Genomic DNA, 20,107 nt, shown 5'->3' on the forward strand with positions numbered 1-20,107 from the left:
ACTCCAAATTCCACTGCTCTTTTAAGGCTTTGGGGACCCAGTCTCAGAGCTATGGGACAAGTTCTCCTGAAGGATCCCCAGATAACAGAGACCATCTGGAGAGTGTGATCTTGTGCTTTCTGTCAAATTGAGGGGGGAGATGAAGGCAGTGAGGGAGAAGTCAGAATCCTGTCTTTTCCTTTAGTTCCACCTCTTCCAGCCTGAAGTTACCATGATTTGTGGATGGTCTTGCCTGAGCTCTGGTAGTTCTGCTCCTGGGTGACCTCTCAGAGACATGGTTCAGGCCGCACCACCAGCTGTGCCTTGGTCTGTGGACCCCTGCCCAGCCACTGCTAAATCGCTATCTTCCGGAGGTTTAGGCAGCTGCAGCGTGGGCCTTCTGCAGTGGCTCCTGCAGACACAGCTGGGCTATTGCTCTTGTGGTGTGTATGGACCTCCCCTGCATCAACACTGTGTCACCAACAAGGGCCTGCCCACATCCCTCAACTGGGAGATGGACCCCAATGTGCAGCACACGAAGCACAAGAAGGGGCAGATCAAGTGCCCCAACAGCACGTTTGCTGCCTTTGTCAGTAAAGTTGGGCATCCAGGTTCTCCACGCCCACATTTATTATTATTATTATTTTTTCCTTTAGGTACTGGGGATTGAACTCAGGGGCACTCAACCACTGAGCCCCATTCCCAGCCTCACTGAGTTGCTTAGTGCCTTAGTTGGGTCTCACTGAGTTGCTTAGTGCCTTGCCATTGCTGAGGCTGGCTTTAAACTCGTGATCCTCCTGCCTCAGCCTCTCAAGCTGCTGGGATTACAGGCATGCATCACACACCCTGCTCCATGCCCACATTTCTGACACCTCAGTCATCATCCGGATGGACAACAACTGTGACCAGAACATAGACTGCATCGTGACTGAGATCAAGGCTCAGTATGATGACGTCGCCAACTTTAGTTGGGCTGAGGCCAATTCCTGGGACCGCAGCAAGATAAGGGGCTCAGGACACCTGCCTCCTAGATGTAGCACTGTGAGGGACAAGAGCTAGCTATTAGCAAGGCTTCTTTTGGCTGAAGAAACTGTCCCCTGCCCCCAACAAGTGACACGCTTCCTTCCTGGGGAATGTGTAAGAGAAGATCAAATGATTCTATGGGGGACATAGACAGGGCAGGCACATAGGTGTGTGCAGGCTGTGGACATGCTGGGGATGGTGCCTTCTTGGTTGTGAATGGCTCCTCTTGCAAGGATGTGCATGGGGGGCCTTGGCATAGAGAGAGGTGGTGGCTGCCCCATGCTGAACTTCATGAGCATCTCTGTCTCCCCCAGTGCAAGGAGATGAGGGCCACGGTGATCTGGTACCAGGAGACCTTGCACTGCCCCAGGGAGATCAACCAGCTGAACTGAATGATCCAGAAGCTGACGGCTGAGGTCGAGAATGCCAAGTGCCAGGTATGGGTCACAGTGCCCAATAACAAGGAGTCTGGGGCTTACCCAGTGCCATACAGCCAGGGTGTACCCAGTCTAAACTTAGGCAGTCGCCAGGAATACAAACAATAATAAATGCTGGAAAGGATGTGGAGGAAATTAGACACTTTTGCCCTGTTGGTGGGATTGTCAATTAGTGCAAATACTCTGGAAATCAGTATGGAGGTTCCTCAAAAGACTGGGAGTGAACCACCATATGACCCATTTATACCACTCTTCCAAATTCATCATAAAGAATTAAGGTCCTAAAACTATAGTGATACCTGCATACCCATGTTCATAACAGCACAATTCACAACATCTGAACTATGGAATCAGCCCAGGTGTCCATCAAAGGATGAATGGATAAAGAAAATCTGATATATATTCCCAATGGAGTTTTATGGAGCCATACAGAAAAATTAAATTATGTCATTTGCAGGAAAATACATGGAAATTAAGATTATCTTAAGCAAAATTTCAAAGGTCGTATGTTTTCTCTCGTAGGTGGAAGCTAAAGGGGGAAAAAATAAAGGTGGTGGAGAGTCTTGAAAATCAAAGGGAAATCAGTAGAATAGAGGAAAGGGATGTGGGGGAGAGAGTAGGGGAGGGGGAATGTGATTGGGAGTGATATTGGCCAAATTATATTGTTGTATTGTATGCATGTGTGAATAGGTAACCACAAATCTCACTGTTAAGTACAACTATAAGGCACCAATAAAGATGTGAAAAAAGAAAAAAATATAGCATATATGATTATAAGAAAAAAATAGTTCAACATCCAGTCTCTAGTCCACTTGCTCAGGTAGAGTCCCTGGTTTGGTGACTCAGGGTGACCCAACTGATGAAGGCAAGACCCACTTTTGGGGGGGTTTCCTAGCCAGATAGATATACTGGACATATTGAGGTAACGAACAGACACACTCAGGGGCCATAACCTCCCCTGTTCTCCTCTGGGCCTCTTTACTTAGATTTGCAGGGACCCCCATTGGGTAACTTAAAGCAGGGTAAAGCTCAGCCTCTCTGGCTTCATTTATATCTGTCTCCTTTATTGCCTTAAACCTTGGGTCAGATTCTTGCTAATTCTGCACATGAGCCTGTCAAACACTTAAGGAATGTAATACAAGGTTATTAGCCCTAAATTTATCTAACCTAACTCATCCCCCTTCAAGACTGAGGACACTTGAGATCAGAGTTGCTAAGATATTTTCAAGATTTCCAGGGACATTCAACTACAGAGCCTGGAAGTCTCCAGTCATTGCCCTAAACCTTTAGTCACCTTGGAATCCAGGAATAAAAGACCCTCACAGATGACAGTGCTGTTCATGATAAAAATCACACCCTCCACCCCCACTCCCCCCAAGTGGGAGTAATTATCCCCCGACAGGGACTGAGGCTGCCCCCCCTAAGCAGGAGCAAACATCTCAGGGGAACCAGACTGCTCCCTGAAGCTGACATCTCCACGGTCACCTCTTACAATCTGAGCTGAGGTAATGATGGGCCGAACCGTGGTCTGATCAGGATGTCCTACTCTGTCAGCTATGCAAACCCCTCAGTCATACAAGTCCCCTTTTCTGTAAAACCACAAAGTTTCTGTCAGTCCTTTGAAGATAGACCTTTGATCACTATACCCCTATGTCTGTACTTCCTGGTATAGCCATGCTGATTAAAAGCTCCTTTCCTGCCCTTTACCACTGCTCATCTCTTTGATTGACATATTGAGATGGGTGGCTGATGGGTCTCTTGTGATAGAGTAGGGACCTTTCCTAAAGGACTCTGGTAAAATTAACAGTATTTATAAGAGAATAGGGCGTGGTTGCTTTAAGTTTGTTGTCAAATGCCTGATGGTCCATTTAAAGGAAGGGGTAGGGAACGTGTGGAGCCCAATCTGCTAGGCAGGAAAGAAGTTCTTACTTCTGCCCGTGGGCCGGGGCTATTTGGTGTGCTGTTCTACTTCTAATGCCTAGGCAGCAACCTTTGCTGTGTCATTCCCATTAAAATAGTATCAGTGGTCTGGAAGACAGATGCATAGAAAAATTTCAGTCCAAAGAATAGAGAAAAAATATTGAAGAAAAATTAACTGCCTTAGGGCCCCTTGGTACCACATCAAATAATTTAGCATATATGTAATAGGTATTCCAAAAGGAAAGGGAGCGGAAATGAGGCAGAAAAATATTTGACAAAAAAATGTCCTGTATTTGATAAAAATATCAACTCCATTTATCAAGGCCCCATGCATAACAAATAAAAAGAATATCACACATAGACATATAGTGAAAATTCTGAACTCTTGAGAGTAAAAAAACAATCTTTTTTTTTAAAGAAACCAGGGAAAAAAGGACACATTACATATACAGCCACTGACCAGTTGTCAGAAACAATCATGGCCAGATAATAGTAAACTAAGAATTTTATAACCAGCAAATGTATCCAAAACATGGTTGAAATAAAGACATTTTGAAACCCAAGAATGGAGCAAGCCTGTAATCCCAGTGGCTCGGGAGGCTGAGGAAGGAGGATTACCAGTTCAAAGCCAGCCTCAACAACTCAGCAAGGCCTTAAGCAACTCAGCAAGATCCTGTCTCTAAATAAAATATTAAAAAGGGTTGGGGATGTGGCTCAGTGTCTAAGTGTCCCTGGGTTCAATCCCAGTAATGCCCCCCCCCCAAAAAAAAAGAGTGGACAAAATGTATCCATTGTTGGGGCTGGGGATGTGGCTCAAGTGGTAGCGGGCTCGCCTGGCATGCGTGCGACCCGGGTTGGATCCTCAGCACCACATACAAACAAAGATGTTGTGTCTGCCGATAACTAAAAAATAAATATTAAAATTCTCTCTCTCTCTCTTTTTAAAAAAATGTATCCATTGCTGTGCATTACAAAGATATGATGAGGGCTGGGGCTGAAGCTCATTGGCAGAGCATTTGTCTAGCGTGTGGGAGGCACTGGGTTTGATCCTTAGCACTTCATAAGGGTAAAATAAAAGCATTCTGTCCATATACAACAACCAAAAAAAAAAAAGATGCAAAGGGCAAGGCATGTGGGGGGCCCCGGGCAGAGCTTTCAAGCCTTATGACTACCCTCCAGAAACCCCCACGCAATCAGCTATTCAGAAACTCTCCAAACCCTGTCCTTTTGGGTTCTTAGGGTGTTTTCATTCCATAGGCATGATCAACTGGTGACCAACTTCATCTTCAGCCCCTTTCTGCTTCCTAGAGATTGGGGGAGGGGCTAGAAGTCCCCACCTTTAATCCTGACTTCTTTTTTCCTCTGACCAGTCCAGATCCAGACACTCCATAGGGCTGTCAGCCATCAGTCAACTCATTAGCATAAAAAAGATACTATCACCTCAGAGATTCCAAGAATTTTAAGAGTTGTATGTCAGGAAACTGGACAAAAAGCAAATATAGATTTCACAATAACCCTGTGGAAATGTGAATGGTTCTGTAAAGGATGAAATGTCAGTTGAGAAGTGTGCCGTAGCACGATGTTAGCTCTAAATAGACTTTGATAGATTTAGGATACATATTGTGATTCTAGAGTGATTACCAAAATAAAATATTGCTATAAAGCCAATAAAATAAATATGATTAAATATTTTAAAATATTTAATTAATCCAAAAAGAAGGCAGAAAAGGAACGATAGAGAACAATCAAAGCAAAGCCAAAACAAGCAAACAGAAGGGATTATGGGAAACAGTAAGTTGGTTGACTTAAATCTAGTCATCAATAATTATATTAAACATGAAATAAAGAAGTCTGACCTCAATAATAATGAGAAAAACAACTCAATTAAAGTGGGCAAAAGACTTGAATCAACCTATTACAAAAGAAAATATATTAAGGGCCAAGGAGCACGTGAAAAGCTGCTCATCATTATTAGTCATAAAGGAAATCCAAATTAAAACCACAAGGAGAAAATATGTAACACCCACTGCTCGGCAGTTCTTTGGATGTCCGTGGTCTGACGCAGTTATCTCCCTTTCTTGCTTGAAGTTCCAAGAAAAACTGCAGAATGTGCTGAGAACCCGGCATCCTGAGACAGGGAGTGGCTGAGGAACAGCCTGGCTTCTGTCCTCCCAGCAGAATGTCCTTCAATATTTTAGCTCAGTGTTTTATGTCACCTCTGAGGTGTAGAACCCAGGGCAGCTGCCTTTAGAGGTCCTTCATCTGTGGTGCAAATGGCACATGTGCAGTTTGAGACTCTATTCCCTCTAGGCAGCTTCTTGAGCCTTGGGCTCACAAGAGATTTTAGGCTTCCATTGTTCTTTGCAACTGGTGTGTAAGTAACAAATCCACTTCGTGTAACAGGATGCATATGAGTGTGTCCTGTCTTGGTGGACCCAGACAAGATGGCAGCCAGTGCACAGTGAACCTTCTTCATACTTCCTGTTACGGAATCAAGGCTCAGAAGTTCACCCCATGGAAAAAACAGTCTGAGAGATGAGTTGGGGAGAAAGAAAGGCTTTGTTCATGGCCAAAGAATGGAGAAGTGGGAGTCCATGCTGGCAAATCTGTTTCTCGACTGCAGGGGGTTGAGAGATTACAGATATGGTATAGGAATTATGAGGGAAAGAGATAGGCTAATAAAGGGGAAGAATATTCAAATATTTTTGGGGAATACTTCTAGGAACTTGATTGCCACCTCTTTTCATGGTCTGGTGTTTCTGGTCCCCTCTCTCCTTCCCTCCCTCCCTCCCTTCCTTCCTTGCTTCCTTCCTTCCTTCCTTTCCTTCCACAGTACGAGGATTGAAACCAGGGGTGCTCTACTACTGAGCCATGACCCTCAGCCCTTTTTGTTTTTTATTTTTTATTTTATTTTGAGACAGGGTCTTGCTAGGTTGCTGAGGCCGGCCTTGAACTTTACATCCTCCTGCCTCAGCCTCCCAAGTCGCTGGGATTACAGGTATGTGCTACTGTACCCACCTCATATTCCTGACTTTTAGGCTCAAGAAATGAGTCAGTGTTTTTAGCAAAAATGGCCATTAAGTCCCTGTAGAGCAACCTAGTGAACTATAATCATCATAACACATACATCAGAGTTGTTTTCTACAGCAAAACAGTGTGAGACTAATAATGCATTGCCCAGCTGTGAATTTTTAAGTCAATTAGGTGTTTTGAAGCTGGAGGGTTTGTTTAGATTTCCCCCCAGTAATAAAAAGCTAAAATTTGAAAGATTAACAATGCCAAGTGTGAATCAGCTGGAATGTTATGGAGTATAGAATGCTAGTGTTACCTTGGAGAGCTGTATGCCAATCTCATTTTATTTTGTAGTGCTGGGAATTGAATCCAGGGCAGCACACATTCTAGGCAAGTGCTTTATCACTGAGGTACATTCAGCCCCTGTATGACAGTTTCTTTTAAAGTTAAATGAGCATTTATCAAATGGCACAGTGATTGGGACATTTATCCAAGAGAACTGAAAAACAGATCTATACAGACACTTGTACATGAATTTCATAGGGATTTTATTCATAATCGCTCCAAACTAGAAACAACCCAAATGTCTATCAACAGATGAATAGATAAACAATCTGGGACACAGTCAGACAATGGAATATCACTTGGCAATAAAAAAAATGAACTACTAGTACATTCATGAAACAATGTGGGTGAATCTACAAAACATTTTGCTAAATGGAAAAAAGAAATAAAAATATAGACTGTATGCTTCCATTCATTTGAAGTTCTAGAACTAGAAAAAAATTGTCTTCAGTGATAAAAATTAGATCAATGTTGGTTTGGAATGGGGTGAGAGACCGATGGCAAAAGGCATCAGGGAACTTTCTAAGGTGATGGAAATGTCAAAATTTGTTGAATTGTTCTTTTAAAATGTATGCAAATTATATCTCAATAAAATTGATAAAATGATTTAAAATCCATAAGATACTTAGAAATAAATATAATGAATATAGAAGAGGCCTATACCCTGAGAAATATAAACATTGTAAAAGTGTTATAGAAAATTAAGGATAAAAAAAAAAGATCTAACTAAATGAAAGATGTACCATGTTCATAGATAGAAAGCATTGCTATGACAAGATATTGACTCTGGTTCAGCTTATCTACAGGGTGGATATGACTATAATCAAGTTCCAAACAACATAAATCTTGATGAGTTGGTTCTAAAATTTATGGGGAAGAACAAAGGGAAAGAATAGCCAAGGTACCAATAAAAAGGAATGAGTGGACTACTCTTCTTTTAGGAATCTTAACTTATTTATTATAAAGCAACAATAATTGGACAGTGGGGTACTCATACAAGGATGGACAAATTAACCAATGGAACAAAATAGATAGCTCCTACATTTATATACATATATAAACAAGTTTGTGCATAAGCTTTGATAAACAAGAGCATAAACTTAATATAACCTTAATGTAACAATTTTTTTTTTGTGTGTGTGTGTATTTGACATATAACAGAGTGCAGGGAAAGGAGGACCCATACATAGTTATATATATCCACAGGAAAAAACTGGATCTCTGTTCTTTATTATACACAAAATCAATTTTAAACAAGTTAAAATCATAAATGTTAAAAGCAAAACTTTAAAACTTTAGAAGTAAAACACTGGACCTTGGTATAGGGAAGATTTTAAAACAAGAAACGTACTATGCTCAAAATAAAAGATTGATAAATTAAGGATACATTACATTTAGAACTTTTATTTATCAAAACAGGCCATGAAGAAACCGAAAGACAATTTATAAACTTGAAGATGATATTTGTAGTACATAGAAGTGACAAAGAAGTAATATCCAGAAATACAAAGAACACTTGTAATTTAAAGAGATATTAAAACTTCAATAGTAATCATGAAAATGCTTTCTCTATATAAAAAAGGTTAGGAAAAAAACTAAAAAATACATTTTTAGTTATGCATGTATTTGATAAAACAAAACAAAACAAAATCAAAGGGATATAGCACCATTCAGGAAAGTGACGAGCTCTGGTGAGCACAGGAGAGGCAGGGGCAGGAGCCTGTAGGTGGCTTGCTAGCAACTCCGTAATACATTTGGTCTGGCAAAATATTCATGGATCTTTCCTTTTCGTTATATTACTAAATAAAAAAGACAAGTAAAATGCCGTTTATAAGAAATGAAACTAAAACACAAGAACATAAATAGAAAATAAAAATGTGTTAATGAGATTAGTCAGAATATCAAAGTACATTATATACAGTAGGGATGAGCAGTTTTTTAACAAATAATTTTATATTATAAATAATATAATTTCAGTTTATGTATTGTGTATGTGTGTGGGTAGTGATTCAGGCATATACACACATACACACATACCCATACACATACACACACACATATATTATTCCAAATTATAATAAAATAACATTTAACCCCAGAGGCTGAGGAAGGAGGATCGTGAGTTTAAGGCCAGCCTAAGTAACTTAGTGAGGTCTTAAGCAACTTAGCTAGACCCTGCCTCAAGATAAAAAATAAAAATGGGCTAGGGATGGGCTCAGTGGTTAAGCACCCCTGGGTTCAATCCCTGGTATAAAAAAATAAAAAACTGTTTGATTGCCAGTAGCCCTAAGAACCTCTTGCTGAAGTGTGCCAACAGATAAGTACAAATATCTGTAACAACGTGGTTTGTTACAAGAAACCAAAAAGCACATGTGCACTACTAATAGGTAAATGAATAAGCACATTTGGAATGCTACACAACACTGAAAAATAAACAAAGCTTCATCAAAAGAGATAAATCTCAAATTACAACTCGAGAGAGGAAAAAGCAAGTTGTTTTTAAAAGCACACAGTGTATCCCTAAACTATTACCTGGTTTCACCTACAAAGCTTAAAGGTAGGTGAAATCAGGTAATAGTTTAGGGATACTTGCATATGATAAAACAAAGAAAGGCAAGGAGAAGATTAACATAAAATCCTAGAGGAAGGGGCAGGGCCACGGATGGGTCCCAAGGAGGTACTGGTAAGCGCACAGGTTTGTTATGTTATCGTTGCTATTTACATCATTGAACATATGTTACAGATGCTCTTTTGCAGTATGAGAAATTTATATAAAAAAAGAAAATATCAGTGGCAGCTTGTGCTCTCTGGTCCTGGCTCCCTCCACCGGTTTAGTCAGAGCCTCACTCCAGATTTCCTGCCAACTCTGGGAACTGCCATCCCCAGTCCAGTTTCTTACCCTCCTGTATCTTCCACATTGTTATCAGACTGGCTTTCGTAAATGACATTCCACATCAGGCCGCTTTCCTGCTCAAGCACCTTCTGTAGCTCCCCACTGTACATGCCACAAGCCCAGACTCCCTAACTTCACACATTTTCCCCCATCTGAAGTAGCCTTCTCTCTCTTCCAATTTCCTTCACTTTCCCACTTCAATCCAGGGACTTCCCTTTTCCCATCTCAGCCACAGGATGGCCTCTTTCCATCCCATCTCTGAGACCTCCAGGTCAGAATTTTGCGATTGAAACAAGGTGACGTCACAAAGCCCCCAGGAAGGAGAGGCCTCAGTGGTGAGGATTCTGGAGCTCCTCGGGCGCTGGAGCTGGGCTTTGGTGTTCAAGAGAAACTGGAGGAAACGACAGCTCCTTTCACATGGTGAGACTTGTCCAGGTGACTCATGGGTCACACAGGGATCAAGGGGGCTTAGATTCCGCTCTGATCTGTGGGACCCAGTCAGGCACAAGCTTTTCTGCTGTGTCTACAATTTTTGGGAAAAGGAGCAGGAACGGGTGGGCAGTGGGGACATAGCAGAAATTTGTGGGCGAGGTTCCCACTGTCTGGGTTGTGAGTGACTTTACTGTCCCTCAGGGTATAAAATGCATTCTGGGGCTGGGGTTGAGGCTCAGTGGTAGAGCACTTGCCTAGCACAGGTGAGGCACTAGATTTGATCCTCAGCACCACATAAAAGTAAATAAACAAAATAAAGGTATTGTGTCCAACTACAACTAAAAAGATTTTTAAGACATGCATTCTGGCTCAACACCTCTTAGCCCCTACTTCTGTGCCCACAGTAGATGGAATGAGTACCCACCTGCTTGCTCAGGGAAAGGTGACAGACACTTGCCTCTACCAGGCCTACTTCACAGATAGACATGAAGCACCAATGAGATGGCAGCAGTAAAAGATTAGGAAAAGTGTCAGGCACTGTGCCCAAGCTGTTTACGTATTGCACATGGAGGCAAAAGTGCCACCAACTTCATCTCCTGTAGGCCGCGCTCCCCATAGTAGTCTTGGTTGGAGAAAGGAGCTGGTGCTTGGGGTCCCCGTCACTGGGTTCTGATTTATCGCATTCATCAAGTTAAGTGGGTTTCCTCATATTCCTAGATTTGAAAAAAGTACTTTTAAAGTTAGGAATCATTTTAAAATTTTATCGAGTGCTTTTAATATTCATTTTGGTGGTCACATGAGATAAACTGTAATAATTGGTGTGGAGTGCAGACTGGCGTTGGCATCTCCTGGCTAGGCTGCCTGGTGCCTTGTGCTCTCCCAACGACCCTGGAGACAAGAAAGATTGCCAGCCCCTTTTTAGGTGGACATACAGATGACCATAGAAGTGAGCTGGCTGTCTGTGACGACCATGGAGGGTGGGCACCGGAGCCATGGGTCCTGGTCTCCTCGTTCTCCTCCCTGACCTCTGCTCTCCTCTCCTGCCCACCCCCAGTGTGAGGAGATGGAGATGGCCACACAGAAGCACACGCAGGGCCCGAGGCACAGCAAGGAGGATCTGAACAGGCTTAACCAGGCCATTCAGCAGCTGGCTGTGGAGGTGGATGGTGCTAAGGGTCAGGTGTGTGGGCGTAGGGGTGGCAGGCTGGTGACGTTGGGAGGGTGCCCATTGTTTATGACAACTATTCCAGACCCTCCCATCCCTTAGATAGAAACCCTCCAAGAGTTTTCTCTTTGTAAATGTGTGAGCAAACAGAAGCAGGCTGCATGCCTACCTTTGCCTGGAACTCTAGGTACGTCATGTGGGTAACTAGCGTATAAAAAATATGTATGAATATGATTATTTGTATAGTTATGTTCATATGGGTATGTATATTTCCGTGCCTTTTGGGGGTCTTTGCCCACTTTCAGAAATTGCAAGATTTTTACCTAGAATTCCTGTTTTCTTTAAAACATGAAGATCTGGCCATATTAAGCCGGTAACATTAGGCTAGAGAAGAGACATCTCTTTCTTCTCCATCTTCTTCTCGTAGGGTACAAGTTCTGGGGTGCTGCAGTGCCTACCACTCCCAACTGCATCTTTGGGTACCTAGGCCGAAGACCCTTTGCCATTTCACACCCTGGCTTCACTGTGTGATCCTTGTGGAAGAGAAAAGGCGTAGAACCCTTGCCTAGAGAACCAAAAGATAGAAAGCTCGAGAGGGTTCCTGGTGTCATCAGGGAAATGGAAGAGAGTGTGTTTCTCTGTGGAACTGGATATACTGATGTCTGTTTAACACTGGGCCTTCACCTCTAGTGCTTCTAGCCAGGCAGGCCCCTGCAGACATTTGTGTTTGTGACTTGAGCTTTGGGCCTTAGGAAGAAGAGGATCCTGATGGATGCTTCCTTTCCCCTAATCTCTCTCCCTCCCAGCCCTCTTTTCTTCCCCACTATCCCTCTTTGCTACGCACCCCCTGGAAGGGCTCCTCCTCCTGCTCCCAATCTTGTCTAACTTTCTGCAAATGCAAGTGTCTCAGGCCTGAGGGACATTCCCGGTGAAGCTTTGCTCTTGTCCAGGCACTGATGACTTTAAGGGGGCAGGGCTGGCAGGGTGGGTGGGTGGGGTGGGCCTGTCATGGTTCACCTCCCTGGTGAGGCAGCCCGTTCCCCAAGCAGCAGGCTTGCCTCAGGCTTCAGTATTTGTTACTATTATTATTTTTCTCAGAGACCCCATACTTCAGTGTCTGTGGGGGAGGATATTCTTTCTGTTGGTTTTCCTCCTGAAACACCAACACCAGTAGCATCTGATGCTTCCTGGATCCTAGCTCCCATGAGGGGTGTCACCAAGCTAGATTGCAAAGCGCTCTCTCTCAGTCATCCCAGATGGCTGGCCCCAAATCTCCACCCCGATTGCAGGGGTGGGTGGATTGTTTTGTATCCTGCAGTCTAGACACAGGCCTAGCACAGGCCTGTTACCTCTCCTCACAATCATGGACAATCTCCAATCCCTCACTGGCCCTTTCACCCCTGAGAAAGATCTGAATCCTTGAGGGCAGAAGAGTGGAGGCCAAGGATGTCTTCTGTTCCTGGTTTTCCTTCACCCTCAGCCCTGTGAACTAGAGAAAGCCAAGGACCTGGCAGCCCTGCAGGAGGAGGGCGCCTCGGGAGGTGCTAAGGGCAAGCTGGCCTGGCTGGAGGGCGCCCTGCAGCGGGCCAAGCAGGACAGTGCATGGCAGCTGCGCGAGTACCAGGAGCTCATGATTGTCAAGTTGGGCCTGGACTTCGAGATCGCCACCTACCGCAGACTTCTGGAGAGTGAGGAGAGCCGGTGAGGGGAGAAGGTGCTTCTGATAGCTGTGGGTGAGCAGGGCATGGCGGAGCGGCCACAACCCTTGTTAGTGGGGAGGGGTCACCTGGAGGGGAACTGGTTCTTCTGGAGCCAGTCTCCCCACCTTCTTACAGCCTGGGAACAAAAGGGCTCTGCTAATGAGGACCCTTGGCACTGGGGAGGGGGGTGATCCCACAAGTATCTTGCCCCTCCCCCACCCCCATGTCAGACAGCAGGGGCCAGTTTGTCCATCAAGACAACAGCTGCAGAGACCAAGGGTGGGGGGATGAGGTTTCTGGTGTGAGGTGCCTTCATCTCTGCCTCTCTCCCTCAGGCCTGGGAATGCTTTTTTAAAAGGAACAGGTAGGGCTGGCTTGTCACTGTAGGTAGCAATAGGAAACCAAGCATTTCCAGTGTGAACTGGGTAGGCCAGGCTGAGGGGCAGACAGCCGTGAACTCCCAGCAGGCGGGATCCACATAGGCATGCTGCAATGATCATCTCCTTTAACCCCTGCAAAAGCCCAGGGAGGAGGAATTACTACCCCTACACAAGGGACAAGTCTCAGGGCAGGTAAATGACAACCTCAAAGACACACAGGTAAAAAGTGATGGTGTGAGGCTTCACAACATTCTTTAGATCACTGAGCTGTCTCCTCTGTGGTCTCCCTTATAAGTTTAAAATGCCCCCTTCTAGTTTCCAAGATCAGTTGAGGCTAAAGAAAGGGGGCGATCTTTTGCTTTCTTCTCCTCCAAGAAGTCATCCACTGAAGTAAGTCATATGGATGAAAGCAGGAGGAACTGAGTTTAAAGGTCTGGAAGGAATTTTGACGAAAAGGCTGTGGGGATCAGACAGACCCATGGAGCTTGCAGGATGGAAGTCTCTTGGCTGTCTGCGGAGGGTCAGAGCGTCCGTCTTGGAGAATGGAGAGTATCAAACTTAGTATATAGATTCACTTACCTTCTTGCTTCTCCCCACAGGCTTGGTCTGGGATTTGGGGCAGGGAGTGTGGGTAAGTAAACAATGTACCTTACGCCGAAGCCAATTCTTGTATCCCCCCACCCCCATTTTGGATGCTTCCAACCTGAAGGGTATTTCTGTCCTTACATTTGTGCCTGCCGTCTCTGTGCAGCTTGCCTTGGTTGGGGACTCTTCTTCTCTTGGGGGCGGTTTTTTTGTGTGTGTTGGGGGAAGGCTCTGTGAATCTGTTTCTTTGGGGGCAGTTTGCACAAGTGTGGTGGGGAGGGTCTGGGTATCTGTGCCCTGTACGTCGGTCTTCTGGGCGGGGCGGGCACCGGAGGGCTTCCTTCCTTCTCACACTGCTCTCTGCCCAGCCCTGGGCAGCGCTGCGGCCAGCAGGACATTGGCCTCGAGCCCCTCCCGCCTGCTGGCGCCTCGAGCTGGCTCCGGCGCCCTGGACGCGAGCGCCCCCAGCGGCGGTTGTGCGCTCTGCGGCCGCCCAGCTTGCGACGGGGGCTTCAGCTGCTGCGGCTCCCGCGGATGCTGAACCCTTCTTGCCAGCTCCGGAGAAGACGAGGAACCCCAACTTCTGCCCCCAGAGGAACCTCAAGTCTGGCCCTTTTGTCTCAGATGCCCTCTCCCATGGAGCTGGCCCTCTCTCCACCTCTTCCTCTCAGTCAGTAGTCCTCGCTGCGGAGCGTAACGTCTTGGAACGAAGCTTACAGAACTGTGACAGATCTGTCCCCTGTGCAGGAGGTCTGGTCGCTGGTGCCATGGAGTAGGCGTGGCCTGTGGCTTCCCTGCACCCAGCACCCTGCAGCTCTGAGCTGCCCCACCCCTCTTTTCCAGGGACTCCTCCTTTACAATAAAAAGTTCTGTAGTGACTGAGCTGCTAGGATTTATTCCCCAGGCCACCCCCGCAACAAAAACCAAGTTTGGCCCCATTGGCATAAGGGGGGGGGGCAATACTAGGAAGCAACTCTCCCCTTATGGTGTGTGGGCCACATGACTGATGTTAGATAACTTGCTATTGGTCTTTAGGATGGGGAGGGCAAATCAGAGGGCCCTTGGGGAAAACCAAGAGAAGGGGAAATTCCTCCAGGAGGGTCTAGCCTGGGTTCCACAGTCAGCTCTCTTGGGTAGAGTTGCTGAGAACAGTATTTATTCACCCACTCCTTCACTCTATCAATATTTCTTGAATGGCCTCCCAGGGTCTTGCATAGTGTTTGGCACTGGGGGGTGTGACCATGAGCAAGACATTCTAGACCTGGCTCTCTGGAGATGATTTCCTATCCCAGGAGGAGACAATCATAAACAAGGAAACAGACCAGAAAGATAGGAGAGTGGGGTGAAATGAGTGAGGGCTGCCTGTTTTCTGCTGCCCTGACAAGGTACTTGAGGACAGGCTCTGAAAAGAGGGCCTCCACAGGCGGCACTGGGGGAGATGAACACAATTGGGCAGCCCAGGCCTGAGTTCTGGTTTAGCAAGTGACCTGAGAGTGGCAGAGGGCAGCATGGGTACCTATATACTTCCAGGTCTAAGAATTAGTGTGATTTGAGGTTTTGCCAGGCAACTGGACTTTGGGGGAAGAACACGGGATAGTTTGGGGTGGAGTAGCCAGAGCAAGGCTGAGTTTCTGGGCTCTTTCCTTACCATGCAAACTGGGGAGAGCAGCTTCTGCTTAGTAAACTCACATTCTTTTCTGTTGCACAAAGGATTACATCACCAGTGTGTCTTGGGAACAATAGTTCCTGCTTTCTATGTCTCTGGGTGGGGCTAAGGTGCGTCATTCGCTAGAGGCCCTTGGCTTTACCTTTTAAGGTACTCTAGTGCCAGACTGTCTGCTGTGTTTTCCTGTTTCTCTGTCCTGAGAATAGGTATTCAAAAGGGCCCCCTTCCTGGGTAAATAGAACAGTCTCATGCAAAAGGAATGAGAGAGAAACTTGGCTGGTAGGTGGCCCCCACCTGAGAGGCAGGGCACGTGGCCCTGCTGGGCTCATGTTAACCACACTGGATCAAAGCTGACCTACACCAATAGTATAAATATTCCTCCTACGATTCCCAATGCAAAACGGCTGCCCGAAAGCAGACTGCCCTGTTGCCAGATACTGGATCCAGCTCCATATTCTTGCATTTTGCTAGGAGGTAATGAGATTCTGTGATTTTCAAGGCCAGTTTTTCCAGCTCCTGCTGCCATGAGCATGTCGATGAAAGAACTTTGTGGGAAGTGCAGACAGAAATGTCCCTGAGGACTGTGGCAGGGTTTCAGGTGTATGTTTGCAGCCTGCATTTCTAAGGACTGAGCCTGCATCCCGCTTCCAGAACCCTGAGCCTGAACTTGCCTCTGATGTCCAAGAGATCCCCAAGGTCATTGGGGTCAGGTTAAAGACTCTAGGCCAGGGCCTTGTGGGTCACCAGCAATGTTTGTGGTTTGGGGACCCATGAGAGACTACCATGGCCATGGGCCACATTCCAGTCTGGGGTGGGAGAAAACCGCCTGGTGATTTTATGGAGAGTCATTCACCAGTCCAATTGCATGCTCCTTGAGTCAGGTGATTTTTGAAGGGAGGACCATCATCAGTCAATCACTGCTTCTTGGCATCAGGGGACAATAAGGAATCAGCCTTCTGTTGGTGTCACATACCTGCCTCACATTTCATAGCACTCAAACAAGCGGGATGCTATCTTAGCTGTGTCCACAGGCTCTATTTGAGTCTCCTGAGGGCGGTGACTGTCTCATTCATTTATACCCAGTGCCCGCCACAGAGTGGATGTGAATGGGGAACGAAGGCTTTATGATTCTGGTTAATCTATCCCGTCACAATCTACCGTGCTGTCCAGAACCCCACCCCACGTCCTTTCTGTCTTGGCTAAACATCCCCAGCTGTCTCAACTCTACTGAAGTTTAGCTCAGTCTCTAATGGGTCCTATTTTCCTACCATTAGCATGTCTCACCCCACATAACTCTTCAGAAGTCTTCTGTGGAAACCAAATGCAGTCCTTCCTGTGGTAACCCCAAGATATCAACCAAACCTGCTTGGAGTAAGGAAGGAAAGACCTGGAGTCTGCTCCAGTCTTGATGTTACCTGGACCAAACTCTTCCCCTATTTCTGAGTCTCAGTCCCACCCCACATCAGACTTCAGATCTAATTGGTAAAGTCATTTTTTTCCTTCCTACTTATTCTCTATGAGTCAAAGTTTATCTGTAAAATAGAATAGTACCTTCGCAGGGTGTTTGAGAACAAAAGATATTCCTGTATGTAAAGAGCTTATAAAGTACTTAAAATGATAAGAGTTAAATGCATTAATGTTTTTAGTTATTGGAGTTCTATGGAAGTTTTTTGAGGGATGCTGGCAATTGAACTCAGGGCCTTACACATACTAAGCACACACTCTACCATTGAGTTCTACCCCTAGCCCTTTAGAAACACTTTGAATACCTTTAAAGAAGGCTGTCAAAACCCTAAGGCCTTCTGATCTCTCTGTTCCAGCTGGAGCTAAAGAGACAGATGGGCAGGAGGGGTAGGCAGGCAATCCCAAGGGTTAGAACAATGACTTCCTAGCCAGAGGGTGTCTCCCCAGAACAGCAACCAGCAGCACCCGCCCATAACTACTCCCACCTGGGCCTGTCTCCATCCGTGATCCCTGCCCTACTACCACACCCACGTGCACCCACAACCCCTCTCTTCAGCACATGTACACATCTGTGTGCCTGGTCACAAACACAGAAACCTTCACAGTCACACGCATACATAAGCTTCCACACAGCTGTTAGAGTTGAGAGAACACCCGGATATAATCATACTGCTTCACTCACGGCCACCTGTAGATCCAGAGCCATGCAGTATGAGCAGATGTGTAGATAGCACGCACCCACGCAGCACGGTTGCAACCAGCCTACACTCCCCATTTCTCTTCAGTCTCAAGGCCTCTCCTACCTCTCCTAAAAAAAAAAAAAAAAAGTTTAAAAAAATTGGTTTTTTTTAGTTATACATGACATCAAAATCCATTTTGACAAAATTACACAAACATGGAATACATTTTATTCTAGTTAGGATCTCATTTAACAGAGCTTTAAATTGATAAGGGATCTTAGCAGTCATCCAGTCTAGATTAGATTATATATAATTCATAAATTATATATAAATTATTATATATAATAATTATATAAATTATTATCTATATAAATAAAATATATAATTTACATAAATATTATAATTTATATATAAAATATGTGAATAGAATATATAAATGTAATATATAATATAGATTATATCACATAATCTATATTAATCTATAATATAGAGTATATTATAATCTATATAAAATTATATAAAAATTATTTTACATAATTATATACAGTATTCATTATATATAAGTTAAATATACATATAAATTAAATATATATATAATTTGTATTATATAGCATATAATGCATAATCTATATTATATTATAATACATATAATCTAGTCCAGACTAGATTAATGAATACATTGAAGCCCATGGAGGGGAGGGGACCTGCTAATGGTCACACAGTGAAGAGGTCCATTTTTGTGACTGTTCCACACATGGACATGATGTGTTCACCTTTGCTTCTCTGCCTGAGCCTCTCCAGCAGCAGGATCCTGGAGGGAGGAGAGGGTTGTGGAGCTGGACTGGGAAGGAGAGAGTCAAGACTTGGAGTAGGTGAGGGAATGAAAGTATGGCAGAGCTTCAAGGACCAATTGGGTTGATATGACCAGTGGCACAGGAGGGGAGGAGGGATAAGGTGGCAGAGATGGGGAGTCCATCAGGACTGGAGATGTAGGTGACTTCTGGACTGGGGAGGGACAGAAGTGAGGAGCTGGTGTTTGGGCTTCAGGATGGTATCTTAACTAGGCCTGCTTCTCAGCAGTGTGGTGCCACAGTATAGAGAGCTGGTTACAACACCAGCCCACTATGGAACTCTGCGAGGCTCTGTCCTGCTCAGAATTTCATGAGAAACGTCCAGGAGACCTTGGCTTGATTTCTTATAAGAGCCTTTGTTAAGGCCGCTCACTTCTCCTTTCTCAGTATTCTATTTTCTCAAATTTGTCTTGTCCCGAGGCAGAGGAATTCCATTTCTACTAATTTTTTTGGCCCTGGGACTTGACGTTTAGAGATTCACCCTGCTCTAAAGATGCTTGTTCAGGAACTCACCAGGGCCCATGGTGCCGCTGAGCTGCCAACCCCACCCCCTAACACATAACACTCACAAGACTCTTGTCAGTGTTGTGAATACTTCCCTGACCAAGGGAGCTCACTGGTCCAGAAGACGTGGAGATTTCTCCCTGTACTTGTAATTTCTGATCATGAATGAGTGTAATAAGAGGCTGGCCATGGCCTTGACCCCTGGAGACACTTCTACTTTGCATTCTGCAAAAGAGTAACACTAATGACAAATGCATATAGTGATTATTTTGTGGCAGGCATTAAGTGTTTTATGTTTAAAATACTAAATTGACCTTGAGGTAAGTGTTCTTTTATTGTTATTTTAGAAATATGCCAATAGGTACAGAGAGAGCCAGCACATTGCCTGAGTTCCTTAGTCACTTTGGACCCAGGCAGCCTGGATCCAGAGTCTCTGCTCTCACCTCTGGGCCACATCATGTTTCTGTGTGTAGTTTTCTGTCTTTGAGGCAATGCATCAGTGATGGCAGGTCTCCAAACCTCAAAGAGACTCCATTAAAAAAAAAAAAAAGGCTTTTTGAAACTTTAAATCATATTCATGTATCTACTCCTAAAGAATTCCAATAAATTACCCAGGCATGAGTCTTCACCAACAAAGCAGTGAGTGATGTTTCCTTAAGTTTTGAGTCATGAGAGAATCTAACACTCATTATCCACCAGTTCACAGACGTGCGCAGGATGTCTTTGAGGTAGCTACGGTCTAGTGGAATGAGCCCTAGAGACCCACACAGGGTTCAAACCATAGTTCAACCACTCAACCAAGTGGAAAGCTGGTTACCACAGGTCTCCACTTTTGATCTCTTCATCTGTGAGATGTATTGTTGAGGTTGTGTGGGTAAAATCATTAAAGTTGTATGGACCAAATTCCATCATGTAGAGCCTAGCACAAACCCTGGCTAAGTCAGACTGTTGTGAGCCCAGGTGTAAGGGAAAGTCCTGGAGGCAGCCCTGGGTCTTTATCTGATCCATGTGACTTTGAGGCCCTTCTCAACCCCAGCACCTGAGGAGCTTAACAGACATGCACACAAGGTC

At 44.9% G+C, this 20,107-nt stretch overlaps 1 protein-coding gene across 1 annotated transcript; it reads left to right on the forward strand.

Moving 5' to 3' along the window:
• The first annotated feature begins 1,394 nt into the window (after nt 1–1,394).
• On the forward strand, nt 1,395–14,742 carry LOC125616629 (keratin, type II cuticular Hb1-like). The gene is made up of 5 exons (XM_048802449.1): nt 1,395–1,439; nt 11,096–11,221; nt 12,687–12,907; nt 13,886–13,917; nt 14,240–14,742. Exons 1-5 carry the CDS (start codon nt 1,395–1,397, stop codon nt 14,410–14,412), a joined length of 597 nt encoding a protein of 198 aa, XP_048658406.1. The 3' UTR covers nt 14,413–14,742.
• Nucleotides 14,743–20,107: the final 5,365 nt, after the last annotated feature.

The sequence above is a fragment of the Marmota marmota genome, unplaced genomic scaffold, assembly GCF_001458135.2.
Source record: "Marmota marmota marmota unplaced genomic scaffold, marMar, whole genome shotgun sequence".
NCBI lineage: Eukaryota > Metazoa > Chordata > Mammalia > Rodentia > Sciuridae > Marmota > Marmota marmota.

Bases quoted from the DNA above. Each gene is read 5' to 3' on its own strand.
- LOC125616629 (XM_048802449.1), top strand. From the start codon at position 1,395: ATGATCCAGAAGCTGACGGCTGAGGTCGAGAATGCCAAGTGCCAG. The intron at 12,908-13,885 runs GTGAGGGGAGAA...TTCTCCCCACAG, and splicing joins CTGGAGAGTGAGGAGAGCCG to GCTTGGTCTGGGATTTGGGG. The intron at 13,918-14,239 runs GTAAGTAAACAA...CTCTCTGCCCAG, and splicing joins ATTTGGGGCAGGGAGTGTGG to CCCTGGGCAGCGCTGCGGCC.